Source organism: Triticum urartu, chromosome 4 (genome assembly GCF_003073215.2).
Source record: "Triticum urartu cultivar G1812 chromosome 4, Tu2.1, whole genome shotgun sequence".
Classification (NCBI taxonomy): Eukaryota; Viridiplantae; Streptophyta; class Magnoliopsida; order Poales; family Poaceae; genus Triticum; species Triticum urartu.
This window is the reverse complement of record NC_053025.1, coordinates 572,119,996-572,145,479: the sequence shown is the minus strand read 5'-3', so window position 1 is coordinate 572,145,479 and position 25,484 is coordinate 572,119,996. Positions and strand designations below refer to the sequence as shown.

The following is a 25,484-nucleotide window of genomic DNA, read 5'->3' as shown; positions in this document are numbered from 1 at the left end:
TCCTATCCCGAGGGCGGAGTACTTCTCATTAGGCCAGTTTAGCAAACTAAACTCTAGCGGCTTTGAGAGAGAAATTAGGCTCCCCGGCTAGTGACCGCACACTCGCGTCGAAAAAAGGAGTGATAAATAATAATATTAGAACATTGCAACGACTGAGAAGAAGAACACTTATTATAAAACGGCTCAAATAAACTTAAGAGCCCCCAAGTGACTTGGGTAGAAGAATGAGTGCATGTACCGAAGTAGTTATATCATATCTATGTTCAACCGAACTTTAAACGCGTCTTAACCGACCGTCGGCTTCTCCCTCTTCGGTTAAGGACCGAAAAGTGTTATGTACTCCATCGGTCGAGAATATCGATAGTGTTTCCAATAACCAGGCAATCAGGCCATAAGGCTGTAACAGACAAAGCGCGCTCAGGGAACTTATGCTATATTACTACGAAGAGTAAGAAGCATCTTCGAAGAAAATAGTACCCCCACCGGTACCTTTCTTCGGTGCTCATTGTTATTATGAGACTTGTGCAATAGATTTTTGTACTCATGAGTTCCATTGTGTGCCGACCATCATTGAATAACTATAAGAGCGCTAGCTTTCGGCTTCACCCAGTCTGAGGTCCGGCTCGGGTGACCCGATCGTGACAATCGCAGAGGTGCTCCCTTTACTCCCTAGCCGAACAATCGGGAACATAGGGGTAAACACAGGAGCGAGGCAACCCAGCTTGCAAATCGCTTAAGTCAATGTGGTGCATATTGTGGCGTAATACACGAACAAGGAACGAAGCCGTACAAGTATAATCATATGCAACAGGAAAAGCTTCATAAAGGAAGCCCCCAAGTAAACGGGGTATTTGAATTTATGCGTCACAAACAAAGTTTGGACAAGGAAATTTTTTAGAAGCAACTTTTTTCCAAAAAAGTATAATGCTTGGTCGAACCGAACGCAAGTTAGAAATTAAAGCTTTGAGCATGAAAGCGACTTAGCTGGTTAATGTGTTCGGTATTGATGACGCGGTCCGAGCTTGATGCGGGGCAAGGTTCCATCCCTCAAGCCGGTCCCGAGGTGGCGGAGCGGAGAGCTTGACACGCCGAAGTGGTGACATAGCACGATCAATGCAGACCGGCAGAGTGACGCCGAAGTCCCCGGATCATTTTCCTGTGCACAAAAAATAGTGCAAACCGGAGATCATAGTAATAATGATAATTAAAAAAATCGTTGCATAATAAATAATTTATGCAAAGTGGGTAATAAAAGAAATATGGCCTGGCGCCGAAGTCAAGTCGATGCAGAGCGTCGGCGTGATGCGGTAAAGGCGTGGCAAAGCCTGGATTCGCAGGTCGGTCCGAGCTCCGAGTGCGGCGTTCGCCGGACTATGTACGGAAACTGACCGAACCACCATGCAACTATCGTTAATGCAGCCACCATTTGATAGACCTGTGTACATATGACGGACAAACCAGAGTAATAATCCCTTGGGAAAAATGAACCCAAACAAGTAAAAAATACTGGGATTAATAGCACCTGGTTTATTTGTTGTAGCAATCCGAAGGAAGGTGATTCCTAAAATTGGGACCCGCTCCGCACACCCATTGCCTGATGGGCGATAAAACGACGGCATGGCAATGTTGGTAAAGGTTGACTCGCCGAGGCAAAGCCCTCGGCCCAGCTAACGTGACGGAGCTGGTCGGCTAGTGACGCCGAAGTGTCCGGAGTAGGTTGATGAAGAGATGGCAAAGCCCCCGGTCCAGCCGAGATGTCGAAGCCTCGATGTCAGCCGATGAGTCGAAGTAGGTCGGCGTGATGGACACCAGCTTGAAGAAGCAATAGTGCGGCCATGTCGATGCAGGTCGTGACGTGGTCGATGCCGGCTTGATGAAGCGACCGTGCGGCGATGCCGGTATGCCTGCTCCGTGTAATCCATGGGGCGGCGATGTTGGTGATGATTTATCCTTCGTGATGCCGGGCTCTTGTTCGGCTTGCCGAGATGATGATCCGAAGAAGTTGAGCTCGGCTCAACAAAGTGACGCCGTGTCTAGCGCAGGTCGGCAGCCGTGGAGTAATATTGCCGGATTGGTTTGACACCAGCATGATGTTGAAGATCATGTTCAAAAGATCTTACAGTTAGTGGGATGTGTTCGGAAACAAAACACAATACCCCTTACAAAACTTCCTTCAAAAGGGATGTCCGAAATCCAGTTTATAAAAAAGATGAACTTGGGTCGGATTCGTTTTCGCGCAGAAAACAGATCCGAAAAATGATGCACTAATCGGAAGGTTCCCGGAGTTTGGACGGTCGGATCAAGCCGAAATTTTGAGAGGTGGTAGATATAGGAATTCCGCAGCCGATCAACGGTTGGATCTTCCAAAGGACATCCGAGCTAGAAGCTGGACACCACGCCCTAAACTCATCCAAATTCCCGTCTAGATTTGACAGGGCTCCGGTATATCGTGGATTGCCAGAGATTCCTCTATCGGAACTCGACGAAATTTTCCATGGTTGTTGTAGACTCAATTCTGCACAATTCCACCAAAGCGATCGTCAGAGCGATACTCGAGGAGGTGGTGGTGGCAGATACGAGTTCGCTGTCCAGAAAAACAGCACGGTCGCTTGAGGGCAATGTTGACGTTGAGCCCCCGAGCTCCATAGATGATTCCTCCGTGATCTTGATAGAGATCGGAGTTGATGTTTGATGAAGGCCCTCGTCCGGACATGGTGATCCGAACACGGGGCGCAATTCTTGGTCGAACCAAGGTGACCAGTCGAGCTGGTGACGAAGATGCTGAAGTCGCAATTCATCTGCAGGCGAGCCATCGATCCTTTTGTCGATCACACAGCGGAACTCTCAATAAAAGCACCAATGTCGGTGTCAAAACCGGCGGATCTCGGGTAGAGGGTCCCGAACTGTGCGTCTAGGCGAATGGTAACAGGAGACAAGGGACACAATGTTTTACCCAGGTTCGGGCCCTCTTGATGGAGGTAAAACCCTACGTCCTGCTCGAATAATATTGATGATATGGGTAGTACAAGAGTAGATCTACCACGAGATCAAGGAGGCTAAACCCTAGAAGCTAGCCTATGGTATGATTGTTGTATATATTGTATCTCTATCGACTAGCCTGGCCTCGGTTTATATAATGCACCGGAGGCCTAGGATAACAAGAGTCCTAGCCGAATACACCGGTGGGGAGAAGTCCTTGTCTTGATCGCCAAGTCTTGTGGATTCTTCCTTGTATGCGGTAGCCGTCCGAACTGGCCCATGAGTATACGGCCACGGGGGTCCTCGGCCCAATCTAATAGATCGGGAGACGACGTGGTGAGTACCCCCTAGTCCAGGACACCGTCACCCCCCCAAGCCCAATACGAATTGGGAAGGGGGCCAGCCCCCCTTTCTTTCCTCCCCCTTCCTCTTCCTTCCCTCTCCCTCTCCAAATAGGAAAAGGAGGAGTCCTACTCCCGGTGGGAGTAGGACTCCCCCTTGGGCGCGCCTCCTCCCCTTGGCCGGCCCTCTCCTCCCCTCCTTTATATACAGAGGAGAGGGGCACCCCATAGACACAACAATTGATCTCTTGGATCTTTTAGCCGTGTGCGGTGCCCCTCTCCACCATAGTCCACCTCGATAATATTGTAGCGGTGCTTAGGCGAAGCCCTGCAACAGTAGAACATCAACATCATCACCACGCCGTCGTGCTGACGGAACTCTCCCTCAAAGCTCGGCTGGATCGGAGTTCGAGGGACGTCATCGAGTTGAACGTGTGCTGAACTCGGAGATGCCGTGCGTTCGGTACTTGATCGGTCGGATCGTGAAGACGTACGACTACAGCAACCGCGTTGTGCTAACGTTTCCACTTTCGGTCTACGAGGGTACATGGACACACTCTCCCCTCTCGTTGCTATGCATCACCATGATCTTGCGTGTGCGTAGGAATTTTTTTGAAATTACTACGTTCCCCAACAGTGGCATCCGAGCCTGGTTTTATGCGTTGACGTTATATGCACGAGTAGAACACGAGTGAGTTGTGGGCGATACAAGTCATACTGCTTACCAGCATGTCATACTTTGGTTCGGCGGTATTGTTGGATGAAGTGGCCTGGACCGACATTACGCGTACGCTTACGCGAGACTGGTTCTACCGACGTGCTTTGCACATAGGTGGCTGGCGGGTGTCAGTTTCTTCAACTTTAGTTGAACTGAGTGTGGCTACGCCCGGTCCTGGAGAAGGTTAAAACAACACTAACTTGACGAACTATCGTTGTGGTTTTGATGCGTATGTAAGAACGGTTCTTGCTCAGCCCGTAGTAGCCACGTAAAACTTGCAACAACAAAGTAGAGGACGTCTAACTTGTTTTTGCAGGGCATGTTGTGATGTGATATGGTCAAGACATGATGCTATATTTTATTGTATGAGATGATCATGTTTTGTAACCGAGTTATAGGCAACTGGCAGGAGCCATATGGTTGTCGCTTTTATTGTATGAAATGCAATTGCCCTGTAATTGCTTTACTTTATCACTAAGCGTTAGCGATAGTCGTAGAAGCAATAGTTGGCGAGGCGACAACGATGCTACGATGGAGAACAAGGTGTCATGCCGGTGACGATGGTGATCATAACGGTGCTTCAGAGATGGAGATCACAAGCACAAGATGATGATGGCCATATCATATCACTTATATGATTGCATGTGATGTTTATCTTGTATGCATCTTATTTTGCTTTGATTGATGGTAGCATTATAAGATGATCTCTCACTAAATTTCAAGATAAAAGTGTTCTCCCTGAGTATGCACCGTTGCCAAAGTTCGTCGTGCCCATACACCACGTGATGATCGGGTGTGATAAGCTCTACGTCCATCTACAATGGGTGCAAGCCAGTTTTGCACACACAGAATACTCAGGATAAACTTGACGAGCCTAGCATATGCAGATATGGCCTCGGAATACTAAGACCGAAGGATCGAGCGTGAATCATATAGTAGATATGATCAACATAATGATGTTCACCATTGAAAACTACTCCATTTCACGTGATGATCGGTTATGGTTTAGTTGATTTGGATCACGTGATCACTTAGATGATTAGAGAGATGTCTATCTAAGTGGGAGTTCTTAAGTAATTTGATTAATTGAACATTAATTTATCATGAACTTAGTCCTGGTAGTATTAGCATATCTATGTTGTAGATCAATAGCTCGCGTTTAGCTCCCCTATTTTATTTTTGATATGTTCCTAGAGAAAACTAAGTTGAAAGATGTTAGTAGAAATGATGCGGATTGGATCCGTGATCTGAGGATTATCCTCATTGCTGCACAGAAGAATTATGTCCTTGATGCACCGCTAGGTGACAGACCTATTGCAGGAGCAGATGCAGACGTTATGAACGTTTAGCTAGCTAAATATGATGACTACTTGATAGTTTAGTGCACCATGCTTAACAGCTTAGAATCGGGACTTCAACGACATTTTGAACGTCATGGATCATATGAGATGTTCCAGGAGTTAAAGTTAATATTTCAAGCAAATACCCGAGTTGAGAGATATGAAGTCTCCAACAAGTTCTATAGTTAAAAGATGGAGGAGAATAGCTCAAGCAGTGAGCTTGTGCTCAGATTATCTGGGTACTACAATCACTTGAATCAAGTGGGAGTTAATCTTCTAGATAAAATAGTGATTGACAGAATTCTCTAGTCACCATCACCAAGTTAGTAGAACTTCGTGATGAACTATAGTATGCAAGGGATGACGAAAACGATTCCCGAGCTTTTCATGATGATGAAATCGATGAAGGTAGAAATCAAGAAAGAGCATCAAGTGTTGATGATTAACAAGACCACTAGTTTCAATAAAAGGGCAAAGGGAAAGAAAGGGAACTTCAAGAAGAACGACAAGCAAGTTGCTGCTCAAGTGAAGAAGCCCAAGTCGGGACCTAAGCCCGAGACTAAGTGCTTCTACTGCAAAGGGACTGGTCACTGGAAGCGGAACTGCCCCAAGTATTTGGCGGATAAGAAGGATGGCAAAGTGAACAATGTTATATTTGATATACATGTTATTGATGTGTACTTTACCAGTGTTTATAGCAACCCCTTGGTATTTGATACTGGTTCAGTTGCTAAGAGTAGTAACTCGAAACGGGCGTTGCGGAATGAACAGAGACTAGTTAAGGGTGAAGTGACGATGTGTATTGGAAGTGGTTCCAAGATTGATACGATCATCATCGCACACTCCCTATACTTTCGGGATTAATGTTAAACCTAAATAAATGTTATTTGGTGTTTGCGTTGAGCATGAATATGATTTGATCATGTTTATTGCAATACAGTTATTCATTTAAGTTAGAGAATAATTGTTGTTCTGTTTACATGAATAAAACCTTCTATGGTCATACACCCAATGAAAATGGTTCGTTGGATCTCGATCATAGTGATACACATATTCATAATATTGAAGCCAAAAGATGCAAAGTTAATAATGATAGTGCAACTTATTTGTGGCACTGCCGTTTAGGTCATATTGGTGTAAAGCACATGAAGAAACTCCATGCTGATGGGCTTTTGGAATCACTTTATTATGAATCATTTTGATGCTTGCGAACCATGCCTCATGGGCAAGATGACTAAGACTCCATTCTCCGGAACAATGGAGCGAGCAACTGACTTATTGGATATAAAACATACTGATGTATGAGGTATGAGTGTTGAGGCTCACGGCGGGTATCATTATTTTTTGACCTTCACAGATGATTTGACCAGATATGGGTATATCTACTTGAAGAAACATAAGTCTGAAACATTTGAAAAGTTCAAAGAATTTCAGAGTGAAGTGGAAAATCATCGTAACAAGAAAATAAAGTTTCTACGATCTGATCGCAGAGGCGAATATTTGAGTTACGAGTTTGGTCTTCAATTTAAACAATGTGGAATAGTTTCACAAACTCATGCCACCTGGAACACCACATCATAATGGTGTGTCCGAACGTCATAACCATACTTTATTGGATATAGTACAATCTATGATGTCTCTTACCGATTTACCACTATCGTTTTGGGGTTATGCATTAGAGACAGCTGTGTTCACGTTAAATAGGGCACCATCTAAATCCGTTGAGATGACACCATATGAACTGTGGTTTGGCTAGAAACCTAAGCTGTCGTTTCTTAAAGTTTGGGGCTGCGATGCTTATGTGAAAAAATTTCAACCTGATAAGCTCAAACCAAGTCGGAGAAGTGCGTCTTCATAGGATACCCAAAAGTAACTGTTGGGTACTGCTACCTCTTGAGCACTGCATTGGTTTTCCCCGAAGAGGAAGGGGTGATATGCAACAAAGTAGCGTAAGTATTTCCCTCAGTTTTTGAGAACCAAGGTATCAGTCCAGTAGGAGGCTACGCGCGAGTCCCTCATACCTGCACAAAACAAATAAATCCTCGCAACCAACGGGAATAGGGGTTGTCAGCCCCTACACGGCCACTTACGAGAGTGAGATCTGATAGATATGATAAGATAATATTTTTGGTATTTTTGTGATAAAGATGCAAAGTAAAATAAAGGCAAAGTAAAGAACTAAGTAGTAGGAGATTAATATGATAAATATAGACCCGGGGGCCATAGGTTTCACTAGTGGCTTCTCTCGAGAGCATAAGTATTTTACGGTGGGTGAACAAATTACTGTTAAGCAATTAACAGAATTGAGCATAGTTATGAGAATATCTAGGTATGATCATGTATATAGGCATCACGTCCGAGACAAGTAGACCGACTCCTGCCTGCATCTACTACTATTACTCCACTCATCGACCGCTATCCAGCATGCATCTAGAGTATTAAGTTAAAAACAGAGTAACGCCTTAAGCAAGATGACATGATGTAGAGGTATAAACTCATGCAATGTGATGAAAACCCTATCTTGTTATCCTCGATGGCAACAATACAATACGTGCCTTGCTGCCCCTACTGTCACTGGGAAAGAACACCGCAAGATTGAACCCAAAGCTAAGCACTTCTCCCATTGCAAGAAAGATCAATCTAGTAGGCCAAACAAAACTGATAATTCGAAGAGACTTGCAAAGATAACCAATCATACATAAAATAATTTAGAGAAGATTCAAATATTGTTCATAGATAGACTTGATCATAAACCCACAATTCATCGGTCTCAACAAACACGCCGCAAAAAGAAGATTACATCGAATAGTTCTCCACAAGAGAGGGGGAGAACATTGTATTGAGATCCAAAAAGAGAGTAGAAGCCATCTAGCTAATAACTATGGACCCGTAGGTTTGAGGTAAACTACTCACACTTCATCGGAGGGGCTATGGTGTTGATGTAGAAGCCCTTCGTGATCGATTCCCCCTCCGGCGGAGCTCCGAAACAGGCCCCAAGATGGGATCTCGTGGATACAGAAAGTTACGGCGGTGGAATTAGGGTTTTGGCTCCGTATCTGATCGTTTGGGGGTACGTGGGTATATATAGGAGGAAGAAGTACGTCGATGGAGCAACAGGGGGCCCACGAGGGTGGAGGGCATGCCTGGGGGGGGGGGGGGGGGGGGGGGTAGGCGCGCCCCCCTACCTTGTGGTCTCCTCTTTTGTGTCTTGACGTAGGGTCCAAGTCTCCTGGGTCTTGTTCGTTGAGAAAATCACGTTCCCGAAGGTTTCATTCCGTTTGGACTCCGTTTGATATTCCTTTTCTTCGAAACCCTAAAACAGGCAAAAAAAACAGCAATTCTGGGTTGGGCCTCTGGTTAATAGGTTAGTCCCAAAAATAATATAAAAGTGGAAAATAAACCCAATAATGTCCAAAACAGTAGATAATATAGCATGGAGCAATCAAAAATTATAGATACGTTGGAGACGTATCAGGTACATCTTCTATCACAGATCCGAAGGCAAGATATTTGTTGCTGAGAATGGATCCTTTCTAGAGAAGGAGTTTCTCTCGAAAGAAGTGAGTGGGAGGAAAGTAGAACTTGATGAGGTAACTATACCTGCTCCCTTATTGGAAAGTAGTTCATCACAGAAATCTGTTTCTGTGACTCCTACACCAATTAGTGAGGAAGCTAATGATGATGATCATATAACTTCAGATCAAGTTACTACCAAACCTCGTAGGTCAACCAGAGTGAGATCTGCACCAGAGTGGTATGGTAATCCTGTTCTGGAGGTCATGTTAATTGACCATGACAAACCTACGAACTATGAGGAAGCGATGATGAGCCCAGATTCCGCGAAATGGCTTGAGGCCATGAAATCTGAGATGGGATCCATGTATGAGAACAAAGTGTGGACTTTGGTTGACTTGCCCGATGATCGGCAAGCCATAGAAAATAAATGGATCTTCAAGAGGAAGACGGACGCTGATAGTAGTGTTACTATCTACAAAGCTAGACTTGTCGAAAAAAGGTTTTGACAAAGCTCAAGGTGTTGACTACGATGAGATTTTCTCACTCGTAGCGATGCTTAAGTCTGTCCGAATCATGTTAGCAAATTGCCACATTTTATGAAATCTGACAAATGGATGTCAAAACTACATTCCTTGATGGATTTCTTAAAGAGTTGTATATGATGCAACCAAAAGGTTTTATCGATCCTAAAGGTGCTAACAAAATGTGCAAGCTCTAGCGATCCATCTATGGACTGGTGCAAGCATCTCAGAGTTGGAATATACACTTTGATGAGTTGATCAAAGCATATAGTTTTATACAGACTTGTGGTGAAGCCTGTATTTACAAGAAAGTGAGTGGGAGCACCACAGCATTTCTGATAAATATATGTAAATGACATATTGTTGATCGGAAATAATGTAGAATTTTCTGGAAAGCATAAAGGAGTTTTTGAAAGGAGTTTTTTCAAAGAAAGACCTCGGTGAAGCTGCTTACATATTGAGCATCAAGATCTATAGAGATAGATGAAGACACTTGATAAGTTTTTTCAATGAGTACATACCTTGACAAGATTTTGAAGTAGTTCAAAATGGAACAGTCAAAGGAGTTCTTGCCTGTATTGCAAGGTGTGAAGTTGAGTAAGACTCAAAACCCGACCATGACAGAAGATAGAGAGAGAATGAAAGTCATTCCCTATGCCTCAGCCATAGGTTCTATAAAGTATGAGATGATGTGTACCAGACCTATTGTATACCCTGCCCTGAGTTTGGCAAGGGAGTACAATAGTGATCTAGGAGTAGATCACTTGACATTGGTCAAAATTATCCTTAGTGGAATAAGGATATGTTTCTCGATTATGGAGGTGACAAAAGGTTCGTCGTAAAGGGTTACATCGATGCAATCCAGATGACTCTAAGTCTCAGTCTGGATACATATTGAAAGTGGGAGCAATTAGCTAGAGTAGCTCCGTGCAAAGCATTGTGGAGATAGAAATTTGCAAAATACATACGGATCTGAATGTGGCAGACCCGTTGACTAAAATTCTCTCACAAGCAAAACATGATCACACCTTAGTACTCTTTGGGTATTAATCACATAGCGATGTGAACTAGATTATTGACTCTAGTAAACCCTTTGGGTGTTGGTCACATGACGATGTGAACTATGGGTGTTAATCACATGGTGATGTGAACTATTGGTGTTAAATCACATGGCGATGTGAACAAAATTATTGACTCTAGTGCAAGTGGGAGACTGAAGGAAATATGCCCTAGAGGCAATAATAAAATTATTATTTATTTCCTTATATCATGATAAATGTTTATTATTCATGCTAGAATTGTATTAACCGGAAACATGATACATGTGTGAATACATAGACAAACAGAGTGTCACTAGTATGCCTCTACTTGACTAGCTCGTTGATCAAAGATGGTTATGTTTCCTAACCATAGACAAAGAGTTGTCATTTGATTAACGGGATCACATCATTAGGAGAATGATGTGATTGACTTGACCCATTCCGTTAGCTTAGCACTTGATTGATTAGTTTGTTGCTATTGCTTTCTTCATGACTTATACATGTTCCTATGACTATGAGATTATGCAACTCCCGTTTACCGGAGGAACACTTTGTGTGCTACCAAACGTCACAACGTAACTGGGTGATTATAAAGGTGCTCTACAGGTGTCTCCGAAGGTACTTGTTGGGTTGGCGTATTTCGAGATTAGGATTTGTCACTCCGATTGTCAGAGAGGTATGTCTGGGCCCACTCGGTAATACACATTACTTAAGCCTTGCAAGCACTGCAACTAATGAGTTAGTTGCGGGATGATGTGTTACGGAACAAGTAAAGAGACTTGCCGGTAACGAGATTGAACTAGGTATTGAGATACCGACGATCGAATCAAGTAACATACCGATGACAAAGGGAACACACATATGTTGTTATGCGGTTTGACCGATAAAGATCTTCGTAGAATATGTAGGAGCCAATATGAGCATCCAGGTTCCGCTATTGGTTATTGACCGGAGACGTGTCTCGGTCATGTCTACATAGTTCTCGAACCCGTAGGGTCCGCACGCTTAAAGTTTGATGACGGTTATATTATGAGTTTATAGTTTTTGGTGTACCGAAGGTAGTTCGGAGTCCCGGATGTGATCATGGACATGACGAGGAGTCTCAAAATGTTCGAGACGTAAAGATCGATATATTGGACGACTATATTTGGATACCAGAATGGTTCCGGGTGAGATCGGAATAATACCGGAGCACCGGGAGGTTATCGGAACCCCCCGGGAGGTATATGGGCCTTAATGGGCTTTAGTGGAAAGGGGGGGAAAGGAGCAAGGGGGGCCCCCCCCCCCCAAGCCCAGTCCGAATTGGGAAGGTGGCCGGCCCCCCTTTCCTTCCTCCCCCTTCCTCTTCCTTCCCCCTCCCTCTCCAAATAGGAAAAGGAGGAGCGCGCCTCCTCCCCTTGGTCGGCCATCTCACAGAGGAGAGGGGCACCCCATAGACACAACAGTTGATCTCTTGGATCTTTTAGCCGTGTGCGGTGCCCCTCTCCACCATAGTCCACCTCGATAATATTGTAGCAGTGCTTAGGCGAAGCCCTGCAATAGTAGAACATCAACATCGTCACCACGCCGTCGTGCTGACGGAACTCTCCCTCAAAGCTCGGCTGGATCGGAGTTCGAGGGACGTCATCGAGTTGAACGTGTGCTGAACTCGAAGGTGCCGTGCATTCGGTACTTGATCGGTCGGATCATGAAGACGTACGGCTACATCAACCGCGTTGTGCTAATGCTTCCGCTTTTCGTCTACGAGGATACGTGGACACACTCTCCCCTCTCGTTGCTATGCATCACCATGATCTTGCGTGTGCGTAGGAATTTTTTTGAAATTACTACGTTCCCCAACAAAAGGCAACAAACCTGCTTCTATGATTCAACCGCCTCCGCAGCCTCGGGTTCAAGACCGTATACCTATCCCCGGTGCGGCAAAATGGCATATCCCCAGTGATCCGATCCTACCTAAGGCAGCGGTAGAGGCCATATACGACGATTAAAGGAGACTTCATGACAATGTGCTGCGGAGAGAGAAAAGGCTGATCGCCTCGAAAAATCCAGGATACCCGCTCTGCGTGGTTAAGATGCCGCAGCAAAGGTTGTATGTCGACACATTCCCCGCGGAGAAGTTCTTCCTTCGATTCGATTACATCTTCGACATGTTTCACTTGAAAAAGCTGGATTTTACGTTTGTCCGCCTTTTTGCCTTGTACATGAACTACATCATCAGGACTGAGCAGATACCTTATATCTGTGTCGCTGACCCGTACTTCATGCACGAAGGCTTCTTGGCAGTCTGCCCAAAGCACCGTGAATACACGAGTAACTACATCGCCGATTTCATGGTCGACAATAAGGACAAGGAGACGATTCTCATGCCTTATCATCCCATGCAAGTCATCAGCGTGGATATCCTTCCTTCGATTTCAATCATTTCATTTGCACGCGTGGAGGCTAATTTGAGGTGTACTTATTTTGCGCAGCGACGGGCGTGCCGTCCTCATCATCCTTTACCCCCGATTCTCCCACGCTCTTTACTTGGACTCGTCGAAGAACATGAAGAAAAAGGATTACACCCACATCAAGTCTGTTCTCGACAGTGCTATCTTTACCTACGGCCTACGGGGTGGAGAGATCACGCTCAAGAAAGCAAGGAACCGCGCGCCTGCCTTCGGCCATAAGACCGACTTCTGCTGCATCCAGCAATCGAGTGGTACTCTCAGTGATGGATTCTATGTCCTCCACCACATGCTGGAGTACAGACGGGATCAGCAGAACCTTCGCATGTCACCTAGATCCGGCGATGCCCATATTCTACAGTGGGTAAATAACCTAGGAGATATCCCGGATCATTGACTTCGAGCTGAGTTCTATCACATCCAGCATGAACTTGCCCAAATCATCACGAAGGAGGTCCTCGGAAAAAACAGGGTTGTTCTATGAAGAAGGGGAAATGTCGTGGGAAGACGTCCAAACACGCGTATCAGCTCAGCGTCTCGACCTGAAGCCTTTCATTGCGCTCGGGGACTATCTCCCTAACTTGGATGGATGGCACGGCATCTTGGAGTGATTGAGGATATATGACAAAGTGCCCATTTAGTCCATATTTTCTCTATGACGAAACTTTGAGTTATGCACGACGAAACTTTACTTGTGATGTAATTAAACCGTCCTCCTCAACTAGCAAAGATCACTCTAGTTAGGGCATTTTGGGTACGATGAACTTTGTTATTTATGCTTATGATATGTTGCTTCTATTTTTGCCAAGTCTGTCTCTTTCTGTTGCTCAACTATATATGTTGCATATTATCGACTCATGTGACGATGCAGGTACATAGATCATCGATGGCGAAGAAGTGCTACGCCACGAGTATACGACGAGTGGCCGAAGTGTCAGGCCCAGGTGTACCAGTTTCCGAGCGATAGCCAGAGAGGGTTCGATAGCAGAGCCGAAGCGGAAAGTAGTTAGTTTAGGTTCACGCTAGTGCGAGAGAGGGATATGAACCGGTGCCTCAAGAAGTACTACATTATGTATGATGAGACATGTCATGTAACTTGTATAGCTATATCGTGATTATGATGTGACGACATGATTTGTGTTGGATGATATGATGAGACTATTATGTGTATGATATGATGAGCATATTGCCAGTTTATGATATGAGTAGAATACTGTATAAAATCTGTTCAAAAACATCGCAAATACATAGCAAAAAAAGATATGTGAAAATGTAGTAGTAACACTCTTTAGCGTTAAACAGGAAAACGCTGCTGCTAAGCCACTTAGCGCTACTGCTAAGTAGCTATAGCAGTAGTGTGGGAAGAAACGCGCTACTGCTAAGCGTTAGTTGTAGCGTCGTATCAGTAGCGCGGTGATAGCCCTTAGACCCGCACTACTGCTAGGCTTTTCCCTAGTAGTGTCTGTATGTAGGACTGCTGCTGCTGGTAGTTGTCGGACTGGGTGGGATCTGAGTCTTCCACATGTCCGTCCTCATAGGCCCCTCCTCTTCCCTCGCCTCCATCATGGATGATGTCGAGAATCTCCTTGTCAGCGTCGTACCCTGACTCCCATGCTCTAGGCATTGCAGCTAACAGCGTGCGGGCACCCATCTACTCTCGGCCCGCCGTCTGTGCCCGGACGAGCTGCGATGAGGAATACTTGGAGAAGAGCGGCGTGACGTTAACGTCGACGATGTAAGCACCGTATCGGTGGGGGCTCCGAGCTACTTGGCGGCGTAGTAGTACGGAGGCTTGTAAGGCTCCGGCCGCGGCGCTGTCTGTACTGTGGGCGTGCCCTTCTGGCGGCGCCCGCCATGGAAGCCAAGACCGCCTCGTCCGCCATGACCTCCACGCCCAACGCCACCACCAGGCCCACCGGCGGCCAACCGCTTCTTGAGTTTTTCCTCCTTTGTGGCCTTTGCTTTGACGCGGCGAGTTTGTCGTGTCGCCGAGCTGATCTTCCGGACAAGCGTTATGCTCGGATCCTCCGGCACCTCCGTCGGCTCCATCTCCAACAGGTTCTCCAATGTCGGCGACGACGGAAGAAAGGAGAGGGTGGGAGAAAAGAGCGGGAATTCGGCAGAGAGCGGTGGGGGATGAAAGAAGAGAATGGGGAATTTTGACACGGAAACAATGTGGGATGCTTCAAAAGCGCGGGCTCCGCCTTCCTTTTGGATGAGTCGGGGAGGAGGGGGCAGAGAGCGATGTTTCGCGTGTCCGAACTCCTGCAAAGCCCCATCCCTCTGTTTGTCTTCGGTTTGCGGAAAAGAACACGTCTGGATCGTATTGGATGGCTTTTGCGGTCTGGACAGCACGGTCCGAACGGATACGGTAGGTTTGCGGGTCGATGTTCGGAGATGCCCTTAATACTCTATATCTATCGATGGATCTGCAGGAACTAAAATAAAAACTTCGACAACCAGCGTGACGTGGGAGGCTCTTGTATCTGCAGCTGCGCTTTCACTCGAATCAAAAGAAGAAAAAGATACAGCTGCTCAACAAGTTCCTCTTGATACCGGTGCGACACGCGTGCCACCACGAGCTCCAGCACCGTGCGGAATCGAAGCTCGCGCTAGGCGCTCGTGTCCTGCGCACCTCGCCTGACCATGTTCCCTTTTCTATTCCTTCTCCTCTGGTCGATGCTACTCCAGGTGGAGGCGGTGGTTGCTTCGCCGAGCACAGTCGGTAGTTGCCGAGAAGTGGCCGGCGGAACTGGGAGTTTCATAGGATACCGCTCCTAGCTCCTACTAGTACCTAGCTTAGCCAGGATTGACTCGCGGGAACGAGCAAGTAGTGGAACCGGTGCTGTGCTAGGCATGGGACGACGCCGGAAGCGCGGACGACAGCAGAATCCTGTAGGCTCCCATTGAAAATGATATCGACATATTATTATAGGAATGGATCCCCCCTCCCGTCCCACCCACTACTGTGGTTTATCGTGTCATTCAAAACGCGTCCGTCTGCGGTCAATCGACAGGTTCATTCACACGGCCAGTGTCACTTTAAATCTACCGTAGTTTTTTGACCGAGCGTCAACTGTCACTGCTCATGTCTCCTAGATGCATCATCGCCTTCAGGAAGCAGACGTTGCCATATCAGTCATCAGGCCGGGCTAACGACCTGTGCTTGGATTCGTTAGCGCGGAACTGTCGGTTGCGAAGTCCTGATAATTGCAGCTGCGAGATCTGGAAAGCAAGGGAGAGCGAGAGGAATCTGCCCTCATCAGCGACCACCACGCTGCTGCCCAGAAGAGGACAGCTCCCATGAATCCTCTTGTGCCAAAAGAGGCAGCAAGCAACGCTTCCGAGTGTCTTTTTTTTTCCAAGCATAGCAACACTTCGAGTTGGCGCTGCGACGCCACTGGAAGCAGCACATCACACAGAAACGACACGCGAGAGCACAACTTGCACCAACCACGGGCGGGGTTTGATTTAACGACTTGATTTAAGTACACACACAAAAAAGATGGGCCTGATTAAGACGATGATGACACGACGACAGCGCACACACGCGGATTAAGTAGGTAACCTGCAACTCCGGTACTAATTAAAGATCGCTCCCTAGGCTACAAACGCTCAAATTCAGGCTTGTGCGCTCAGCAAGACAGCGACGAGGCGCCTGCGCACTGCATGGGAGCTGGCTCTACATCAGCAAGCTGCGGATGATGGCCGCTTGCGCGCTGCTCATGTCCGAGGTCGCCAGCAGCTCCGACAGCCTCTCGCTCAGGTCGTCCACCTCCCGGTGCAAGCTCCTGATGTAGGTGCACGTCTCCTGCAGCACCCTTGAAGATGGCACCTGGATTTGGGGAACCAAAGGGAAATTAACGGGTCTGCTGTCAGGTCAAGATCATTATAATGTTAATGATAGCTAATGCAGAAAGTTGAAGCGTCGGAAGAGCATGCAATTGTAGGATTGTCGAAGACATAGCTGATTAGTTCATCATCTACTAGGCTTTATAATATACCCAAGGAATTGAACCGTAAGCAATAGGTCGTAACTACAACAAAGCAGTGGCCAATTTCTTTGTGTGTGAAGAAGAAGAGTCTAACCATAATTTCTAGAGCTACCATTTGCTGCATGTAAAGAGAGAATGCCAATGATGAATGATTACGTACTCTATCATTGCCCCGGAGACGCGCCTCGGGAAGGAGGTCCTGCAACTTGGAGACAAGGTCGCTGATTTGCTCGTCAGTGATCCTCGACGAGCCGGACTGCCTTGACCTTGACCTACGGCTCGACATCACTGCAAATGTGAGTGATCGGATGTACTTAGGAATTGGATGCTTGGCAGAGAGAGCCCAAGACAGTGAGGGTTTATGGTTGGAGTGAGACAAGTTTGAGAGACAGAAGTGGTGGCAGACAGGGACGGAGAGGAACTAAGAAGAAGTGGTGTTGGAAGAGAGGGAAGACAAGTTGTGCATGGGAGAAAGAAATGAGTGGCTACTAGGGTGTTAAATAGTGGCAGCTGCAAACCGAGAAACCCAAAGGGCAGGCAAGAGGAAGTGAGCTTCTTCTGATCTACACAGCGCTCAGCCCAGTACAAGACCCTGACCTATAGGGACAAAACCAAACTATGGTCCAAATGGCAGTCACATGCAGGAAGTATTAAACTGAAAGCGGAACTGCCAAGAGAGAGACAGAGAGAGGGAGAGAGACCATACTGAGGAGCTTGTGCGAGTCTCATGCTACTCGTGCATCGCCGCTGCAAGTGGGAGGAAGCTTTGAACAACAGGGGATGAAGTGCTGGTGGGAGAGACGACTTGGAGGCCAGTACTGTCAGAAGGAGAAACACATGCCATGTTACTTGAACTGCCAAAATATGTGTGGGTTTATTGTTCTTGCCCCCACATTATGTACTCAATATTTGTATGAAATAAGAACAGTGGCTCTACAGTTACTGGTAGATGGCTTTGTTTGCGGCTCTATTTGGACATGTCTAGGGTTCAGTGTACACCCATGCATGAAGCACAAATCTCTTGTCTCCGCAAACACTAGGTCCCCGAGGAACAGTGATACCGGGTGAATTCCAGTCACTACTCACTACTCCATAGATGCGCAAGTGCCTCCTAGACAATGTAATTATGGTGACATTTTTGTACAGTTTCCTAATTCCTATCTACATATCTATCCTGTCAGATCAGAAATTTTAGCAATCTCAGCTTTGCTCCTTATGAAAATCTGCTCTTGCATCGTAACTTATAAAAATATAGCTAATACCATGCACAACTGCTGAAACATGAGTGCATGAACCAAACCGATCAGTTAATAGATATTTCCGGCACTGAATACCTCACAGTGTATCAGATTCAGCAGTGTCATGATGCTGACTGGTCTCTTCGATCATTTGGCACCCACGGCCCATGTCTTGCGGCGCCTGATAATCAATACATGTATGGGGCACATTGACAAGTGTTATTACACCCACACATTATCAGGCGGAATCAAGGCCAATACTGTGGGTTCATGTATCAGATCGGTGCACTGTTTCAAGTACAGAAATGGAGTGAAACAAAGGAATGAGCTGGTTGCAGATAAATTCATACTTGCAATTTCGTGAAATGATTACTCACTGAAACACTTTGGTTCCCCTACTTCAGTCATTCTCATTCTTGTTCTGTTGCTCAAGTTGACCTTGTATAAAATGATGTAGCCAAGCTTCCTAAAAGTATGACAGCGAAAATGATCGACAAGTTAGTTAGAAACACTGAAAGTACCGGAAAAAAACCAATGTTTTGGTATATGCAATAGAGTATGCATGTACTAATGCTGAGGATCTAAAACAAAACAATAATGCCTTCTGCAAATTTGAGATTTCCAATATATTAAGCATGACCAATTAGCATATCTGAATCATGTATGCCCTTTCAGCTCCCAACAAACTCTCGGGAATGTATCAATACATGTAGGCTTACACAGTTTGCAACATAGTTTTACTTGATGACTGTATTATGGGAAAAACACTCCCATGTATCAGCCACAACATTTAGCTCTGTAAGGAACAAGAGTAGATGCATTGGACTATATATGGCACCAAATATGTTTGCAAAATGCACCCCTACATACAGATCATAGTAGAATGAATCTGCCCTTCCAGGAAAGAGTTGCTGGACAACTCAGAAGAATCATTGGGAATTTGACCAGTCAATGCAACGAGCCAGGCAGTACAGCAAGTATAGTGCAACTGCCAGCTTTATTCTTCAGTGACCTGACACCTGAGCTAGTAGGACACATATTAGCCCTTCGTACCCTCTAGAAGCTTAAGAGACAGTATTAAGATGTGAACATGACAGCAAAACCTCAAAATGTAAGCATGTGGGTAATTGCATTTTGGCCCAAATTTCTACTCACAAAGTAAATCCCAGTTGCAAAGTCTCAGCTTTCGCAAACTAGTGGCTAGTTTAACTATCAACATAGTAAAACATCATAGCGGAACATATAAAGTTTCCAGGCAGCTCAATATGATTGATCATTTCAATCCTTAGATTATAAGCAGGTACTCCCTCCAATGCAATATGCCACAATTTGCCCATCAGCGATGATAATGCACGCCATTTAAGAGCTCAAGAGATCTAGCATACTAGTGTGAAACTTAATAATAGCAGAAACGCATCTTGTATTGTAAGATAATTTGGTAATGACGAACTAATGACATCGGACATGCACGAGCTGGTTAATAAAGATCCTATTAGCCTGATAACAATCTGATTAGCCAGCCAGTCACAGCATATACATGCACTAAAAGTTCTCTTTGTCTCAGGAATATTCAATTCACAAGATCCACTGGCAGTAGTACAATAATGCTGGATCATTAGGTGCTGCTGCTCTGAGCGTAACTACCATCATACAGCTTGCCTAGAATACCAATTGCAGGGTAAGCTACTCCCAAATGACCATTTTACACATAAGTACGATGAGAAAACAATATAAAATATCAAATCTCCAATCAGAACCAGCTAGTTGGTGATGATCCGGGCGTATCTTGATGGCAGCATGTCTCACGGGGCACATGTAGCTGGATCCAATTAGTAGAAAACGCCTACAGGTTATCACGTGGACATGGTATTGTTTATGAAGAAACCCCTTGGCCCCAGCCCTCCACCCAAGGTCACACACTCCAGTGAGATCAATCTCTTGTTTAAGTCTGCACTTGACCAATTAAGAAAACAAAGAGTACTGCTTATGTACTATACAATAGGCCAAGTAGGCCTGCCTGCTAAACAGATGCTAGGAATCACATGCATTATCTTATCGTATTGCGCTACATTAACAGACCCTCACATGCCTTACATACTTTAGATCTGTCACCTTGTTCGTGCGTAAACTTTGAAAAGAGATATGTGAATCATGAGGTCCAGGTAAATTTTGTAAAGAAGATCAGCACGGACAATGATGAAGCCTCATGGTCTGATACTGAAAAGATCCTCAAAAGGCAGGTCCTGCTCAGTTACGATAAGAATATGCAAGATGCAAATATTGGCCACCAAAATTGGTCTTTCCTCAACATTGGAATGATTTGAGCATCAGCTGGATAATCTTTTGACCACCGACCTCCGCACAACATGATGGAGTCGTACTGGTCAGCAAGACTTTACATGTATCACAGTTAGTTTACATTATCACCTTGTTGCCACAACAAGCAAATAACTCTTTACTAGACAAAAGAACAAGTGAATTCCAGAACAGAGTGACAATGTAGTGACATCCTGAATGAAGATAAATCATACTGACGAATGTGCCTAGAGGTGTAGACAGGCAAAACAAACAATAAATTACCAAGGTTGATTTTGTAAGGCAAGAAGCTTCCACTCACTATATGACTAACATGGTTCTTAATGAAATGACAGGTACCACTCTGACACAAGAGAGGGAATCATATGATCTGGAGATACTGAAGGTCAGCTGTATTCAGTTCAACACTCCTGCAAGATGACTGGCTATTTCTAGGAAATCTAAGACCTACTTGCTAATAAATATTAAAACTAAGGTTCTGACAGCACTCTCAGTGCCCAACAACCGAAAGGATACAATATAACTAGTTTTCAGTTAACAAGGAAAAGAATCCAGATCTTGCTGCAGAACCTCAACATGCTCATCATTGAAAGCTAGATTATACTAGGGTGGGCGGTTGGTAAACAGGAAATTAAAATAAATATTCTAAGCTAAAGCTACAATCAGTGCACATCTACTAGTTCAGGCACCATCGGCTAAATTTATACCCTGGTATTGAGTTTCAGGTGAAAGTCATTCAGAACTGGACAAAAATGAAAATAGTTGAAATCCGCCAAAAGGCACCTAAGAACGCACTGACACTACGAAGCTGAAAAATCATGTGCTAGTAATGGCTGCAGAACACGAAATACAGTGTGTAGGTTACCCAAAGTGATTATGCCGGTCTGGGGAGGCATTTTCGGGAATAGTGTTCGCGAAAGGAAGTGTGCAAGTGCACACGTCGACGCCGAAAGGTTCAACTCCCTTAGTTCCATCTTCCATGCATATCATAGCCACCATATATTCATGCCTAAACTTTGGTCCATGTGTATCTGTTTTAGCCAAATAAACTACTGCGAGTTGAACACTATGGAAATAAGGTAGTGCTTCATCTGGGGAGCAGCAATTTTAGTTAAAACAATAAAGAGAATCACGATCGCCTAATGGAGGTACTAATTTTCTGATCGTAGAATTTTGTCTCCAGGCGATTGGGTAGCCAGTTCTAGCTCAGGATGGTTTCCATGATAGTAATAGTCTCGTAGATACAAGTTGATTGACCACATAAACTCCTAGCACTGAATATTTTTTTCGACTGACCCTAGCACTGAATATTCCGTACGGTTCTTCCATTCATTGTTGAAAATACCATCTGAATTTCCCAAATGTTAGTTTCTCCAACGACATGAGCATAAACTCAAATATCCAAACTAGGATGGACCAGATAAAATTAAGCGTGCAAAAGTGCATGTTGTTCTTGATAAAAACAAGCGTGCAAAAATGCATGTACCGGGGGGGGGGGGGGGGGGGAGGTCCAGAAATCGCACTCTTTCCAACCACATTACAATTTTTAGAGGAAAACGATAAACAATGAAGTATGCACCTGTGCTGACACCACATATGTTAATATTATTTTGTTGTTTTGCCAAGGTTTACGTATTAGGCAAGGGGGGCCATAAATAATTGGAGCCACGACTCTCATCCGTTTAAGTTTATTTTTGCTAGGTAAATAGATTACATCATAACTCACACACACAGAAGGGTTCATACTTAATACTTGGTAAAAGTTCTTCTCTAGAAGCAGTAAGAAAATTGCATCTGCGATCAATATGCAAACATCTTTGAAGTATTTGGTTACAATTTCCGGTTCTGATGCGATCAGTATACATATTTTACATGCTAAAATACTTAATCAGTAAATATGTGTGTATCCTTCAATAATTTATTACTCAATCTAGTAAACATGATTATAGGCTTATAGCTACTGGGTTGATGCAACAAAATTTCTAAAAAAAAACAGCAAAATATAGCTAGACTAGAAAATCTATTTGGTTTCATGTTTATCAAGAGGTCCAAGATTGAGAATTCTAGTTCAACAGGTGAATCTATATTCAAGAATCGTTTTCACCAAGCCATGCATTTCAGTTTACTAACACATATTTAGTTATGGATCAGAGATGTGAAAATTGTTGGTTCCAGAGAACGGGTGATAGTTACATTTGGGTGATTTATCAAGTACAAAAGTTGTTTAGACGGATACTGTAACCATGGCATTGGTAGTCCCAAATATTGTTTTGTGAGTGGTAGTACAGGCTGAATAGAGTAGAAGAGAATGAAAATTCGTTGAGATAATTGCAGCCTATGTGTAGCGTAATGTCTGTCTGCACACAAACAAGCTCCCTTTTACACAAAACCTACCACATATTCAGATTCAAAACCAGAGAAGCTTGATTCTCAATGATTGGATAACTAGTAAATGAACCTTTACGTTTGTTTACAAGAAATGATCTATACTGCTGGTTCAACAGCATCGTTAAATGTAACCTATACTGCAGGTCACTGGAGGTTTCAGTAGCTGAATCGACTTATGTAGTAGCTACTTACTGAAGGTCATGGGAGGTTCCAGATCAGTAGCTAAATTTACCAATGTAATAGCTTCTTAGTTAACATAGAGATAAAAGCACGAGCCCAGAATCTAGACTCTAGAGCAACATAGTTAAATCTTTCCATGGTTAAAACACATAGCACTTGCAGAACTAGAATTCACACAGTAATGTTAGTAACAAAGAAACTAGGCCGTCTGAATATATCATCAAGTTTTTGCTTCCTACTCTGTCACTCTGTCGCATCTCTCAAACAAAGGTAGGTAGTATGAATATATCATTTAGTCTTCGCTTCCTACTATATATCATAATGCCCTGTATCTCATTAAAGGTGCATCAAAACATGATTCCCTAACGAACAAAAAGGCGGATCATATACAAATGAACTCATAGAAGATGGAAGCCTTTTTGGAGTTGGACCAAGCAATGATTTGCAAACATCGATTAAGATCAAACTGGCCCTGCAATTGACATATCAAATTTCTTGACTGCTTTGTTCGTGTGGACACGCCCAGAGTTTGGAAGGGGCACTTGGTCCATCCATACCAAGGAAGACCTTTCCGATTTCCTAGCATGGCCCTGCAGTTTACTAATGCATTTTTAGTTATGGATCATAGATGTGAAAATTGTTGGTTCCAGAAAATGGGGGATAGTTACATTCGAGTAATTTAACAAGTACAGAAGTGTTGTTTAGAGGGATACTGTAGCCATGGCATTGGTAGTCCCAAATGTTGTTTTGTGAGTGGGTAAAATTTGTTGAGACATAATTGCAGCATAATGTATGTCTGCATGCAAACAAGCTCCCCTTTACACGAAACCTACCACATATTCAGATTCAAAATCAGAGAAGCTTGATTCTCAATGATTGGATAACTAGTAAATGAACCTTTACATTTGTTTACAAGAAAGAAGTTCCCTGAACCCGTCATCTAAACCGCAGGTTCAACAGCACTGTTAAATGCAATCTATAGTGCAGGTCAGTGGAGGTTTCAGTAGCTGAATCTACCCACGTGGTAGCTTCCTACTGCAGGTCAGGGAGGTTCCAAATCAGTAGCTAAACCTACCAATCTAATAGCTTCTTAAGTAATATTCAGCTAAATGTACCAGCCCAACATCTAGACTCTAGAGCAACATAGTTAAATCTTTCCATGGTTAAAACACATAGCACTTACAGAACCAGAATTCACACGGTAAGGTTAGTAATAAAGAAACTATACGGTCTCATTTAGTTTTTGTTTCCTACTCTGTCACTCCACATCATCCCTCAATAAAGGTAGGTAGTCTGAATATATCGATTAGTCTCCGCTTCGTACTATATATCATTCTGGCCCGTATCTCACTAAAAGTGCATCAACACATGATTCCCTAGCGAACAAAAAGGTATTTGATATACAAATGCACTAATACAACATGAAAGCCTTTTTGAAGTTGGATCAAGCAATCATTCGCAAACACCAATTAAGATCAAACTGGCCCTGCAATTTTATTTTATTTTATTTTGTTTCCTGAATCCTTTGTTTGTGTGGACACACCCAGAGTTTGTAAAAGGGCACTTGATCCGTTCGATTAGCAAGGAAGACCTTTCTGATTTCCGAGGATGGACATCTCACTGTTCGTACTGAACTTTTATCAGTTTGAATATATGAAGCGGTCTGGGGGCTCCATTCCTTTCTGTATTATTAATAGCACATGCCATGATCAACATCCTGATAATTAGGGTGTCTCTACCAACATAGGCCATTAATGCAACCACCTAAGCACCTAGGCATGGAACTATCCAAGCGCAGCAACAGCATTTCGAGGAAATGGTAACCGCAGCATAATTATCAGCATTGACTATTTGATGATAGCGAGCACAGGCGTAGCTCTAGCGAGCGAAGCACAAAAGTAAGCTAAATCCTAGGCGGCAAAATATATCTTACCACCGTAATAAAAGCAGGGCACCGATTTATAAGAACACCAGATTGCGCGAAGGGGGGAACTTACAGCGAAACCCTAGCGGGAGATGGCGACATTTTAGGGGAGATGGCGGCGGGAGGTCGCGCCATTGGATAGGATCGAGACAGAACGCCACTCGCGGCAGAGGGGCAGAGAGACAAGCGAAGAGAGGGAGCGGAACTGCGGAGGCGATCTGGGCGCGGCGGCACCGACGCCCCTCCGCCGAGACGAAGCCAGGGGTGGGGAGCGTGCCGGCTTCAACTGGGCTAAACTGGGCTGAATTCCTTAGCTCGATGGGCCGGTAAGGTGCTTTGTGACGGCCGTTAAGGTTCAGTTTAAAGGCAAATTAAAGATGGGCCTTGAATCGGCGAAATGGGCAGCCCATAGCATTATAGCTCGTAGGCGCGGCCCGGTCGCGTGTGTGCGTGAGGGAGCTTGGGCTGACGGATTCTCTTTTTTTTTTGAGGGGGGCTGACGGATTCAACGCAGCCCATCGCGGCACGCGGCTGGCGCCGG

The 25,484-nt window shown here is 44.7% G+C and overlaps 1 protein-coding gene across 1 annotated transcript; it reads right to left on the bottom strand.

Moving 5' to 3' along the window:
- Positions 1-16,346: 16,346 nt before the first annotated feature.
- On the bottom strand, positions 16,347-25,215 carry LOC125552776 (transcription factor ILI6). The gene is made up of 5 exons (XM_048716442.1): positions 25,017-25,215; positions 18,513-18,601; positions 18,232-18,423; positions 17,058-17,715; positions 16,347-16,737 (listed from the first exon to the last, which is right to left on the bottom strand). Exons 4-5 carry the CDS (start codon positions 17,181-17,183, stop codon positions 16,585-16,587), a joined length of 279 nt encoding a protein of 92 aa, XP_048572399.1. The 5' UTR covers positions 17,184-17,715; positions 18,232-18,423; positions 18,513-18,601; positions 25,017-25,215; the 3' UTR covers positions 16,347-16,584.
- Between the last annotated feature and the right edge of the window lie 269 nt (positions 25,216-25,484).

Excerpts from the sequence above, each read along its gene's own strand:
- LOC125552776 (XM_048716442.1), bottom strand. The coding sequence starts at position 17,183 with ATGTCGAGCCGTAGGTCAAGGTCAAGGCAGTCCGGCTCGTCGAGGATC. Across the intron at positions 16,738-17,057 it reads GTCTCCGGGGCAATGATAGA|GTGCCATCTTCAAGGGTGCT; the intron begins GTACGTAATCAT and ends CCCCAAATCCAG.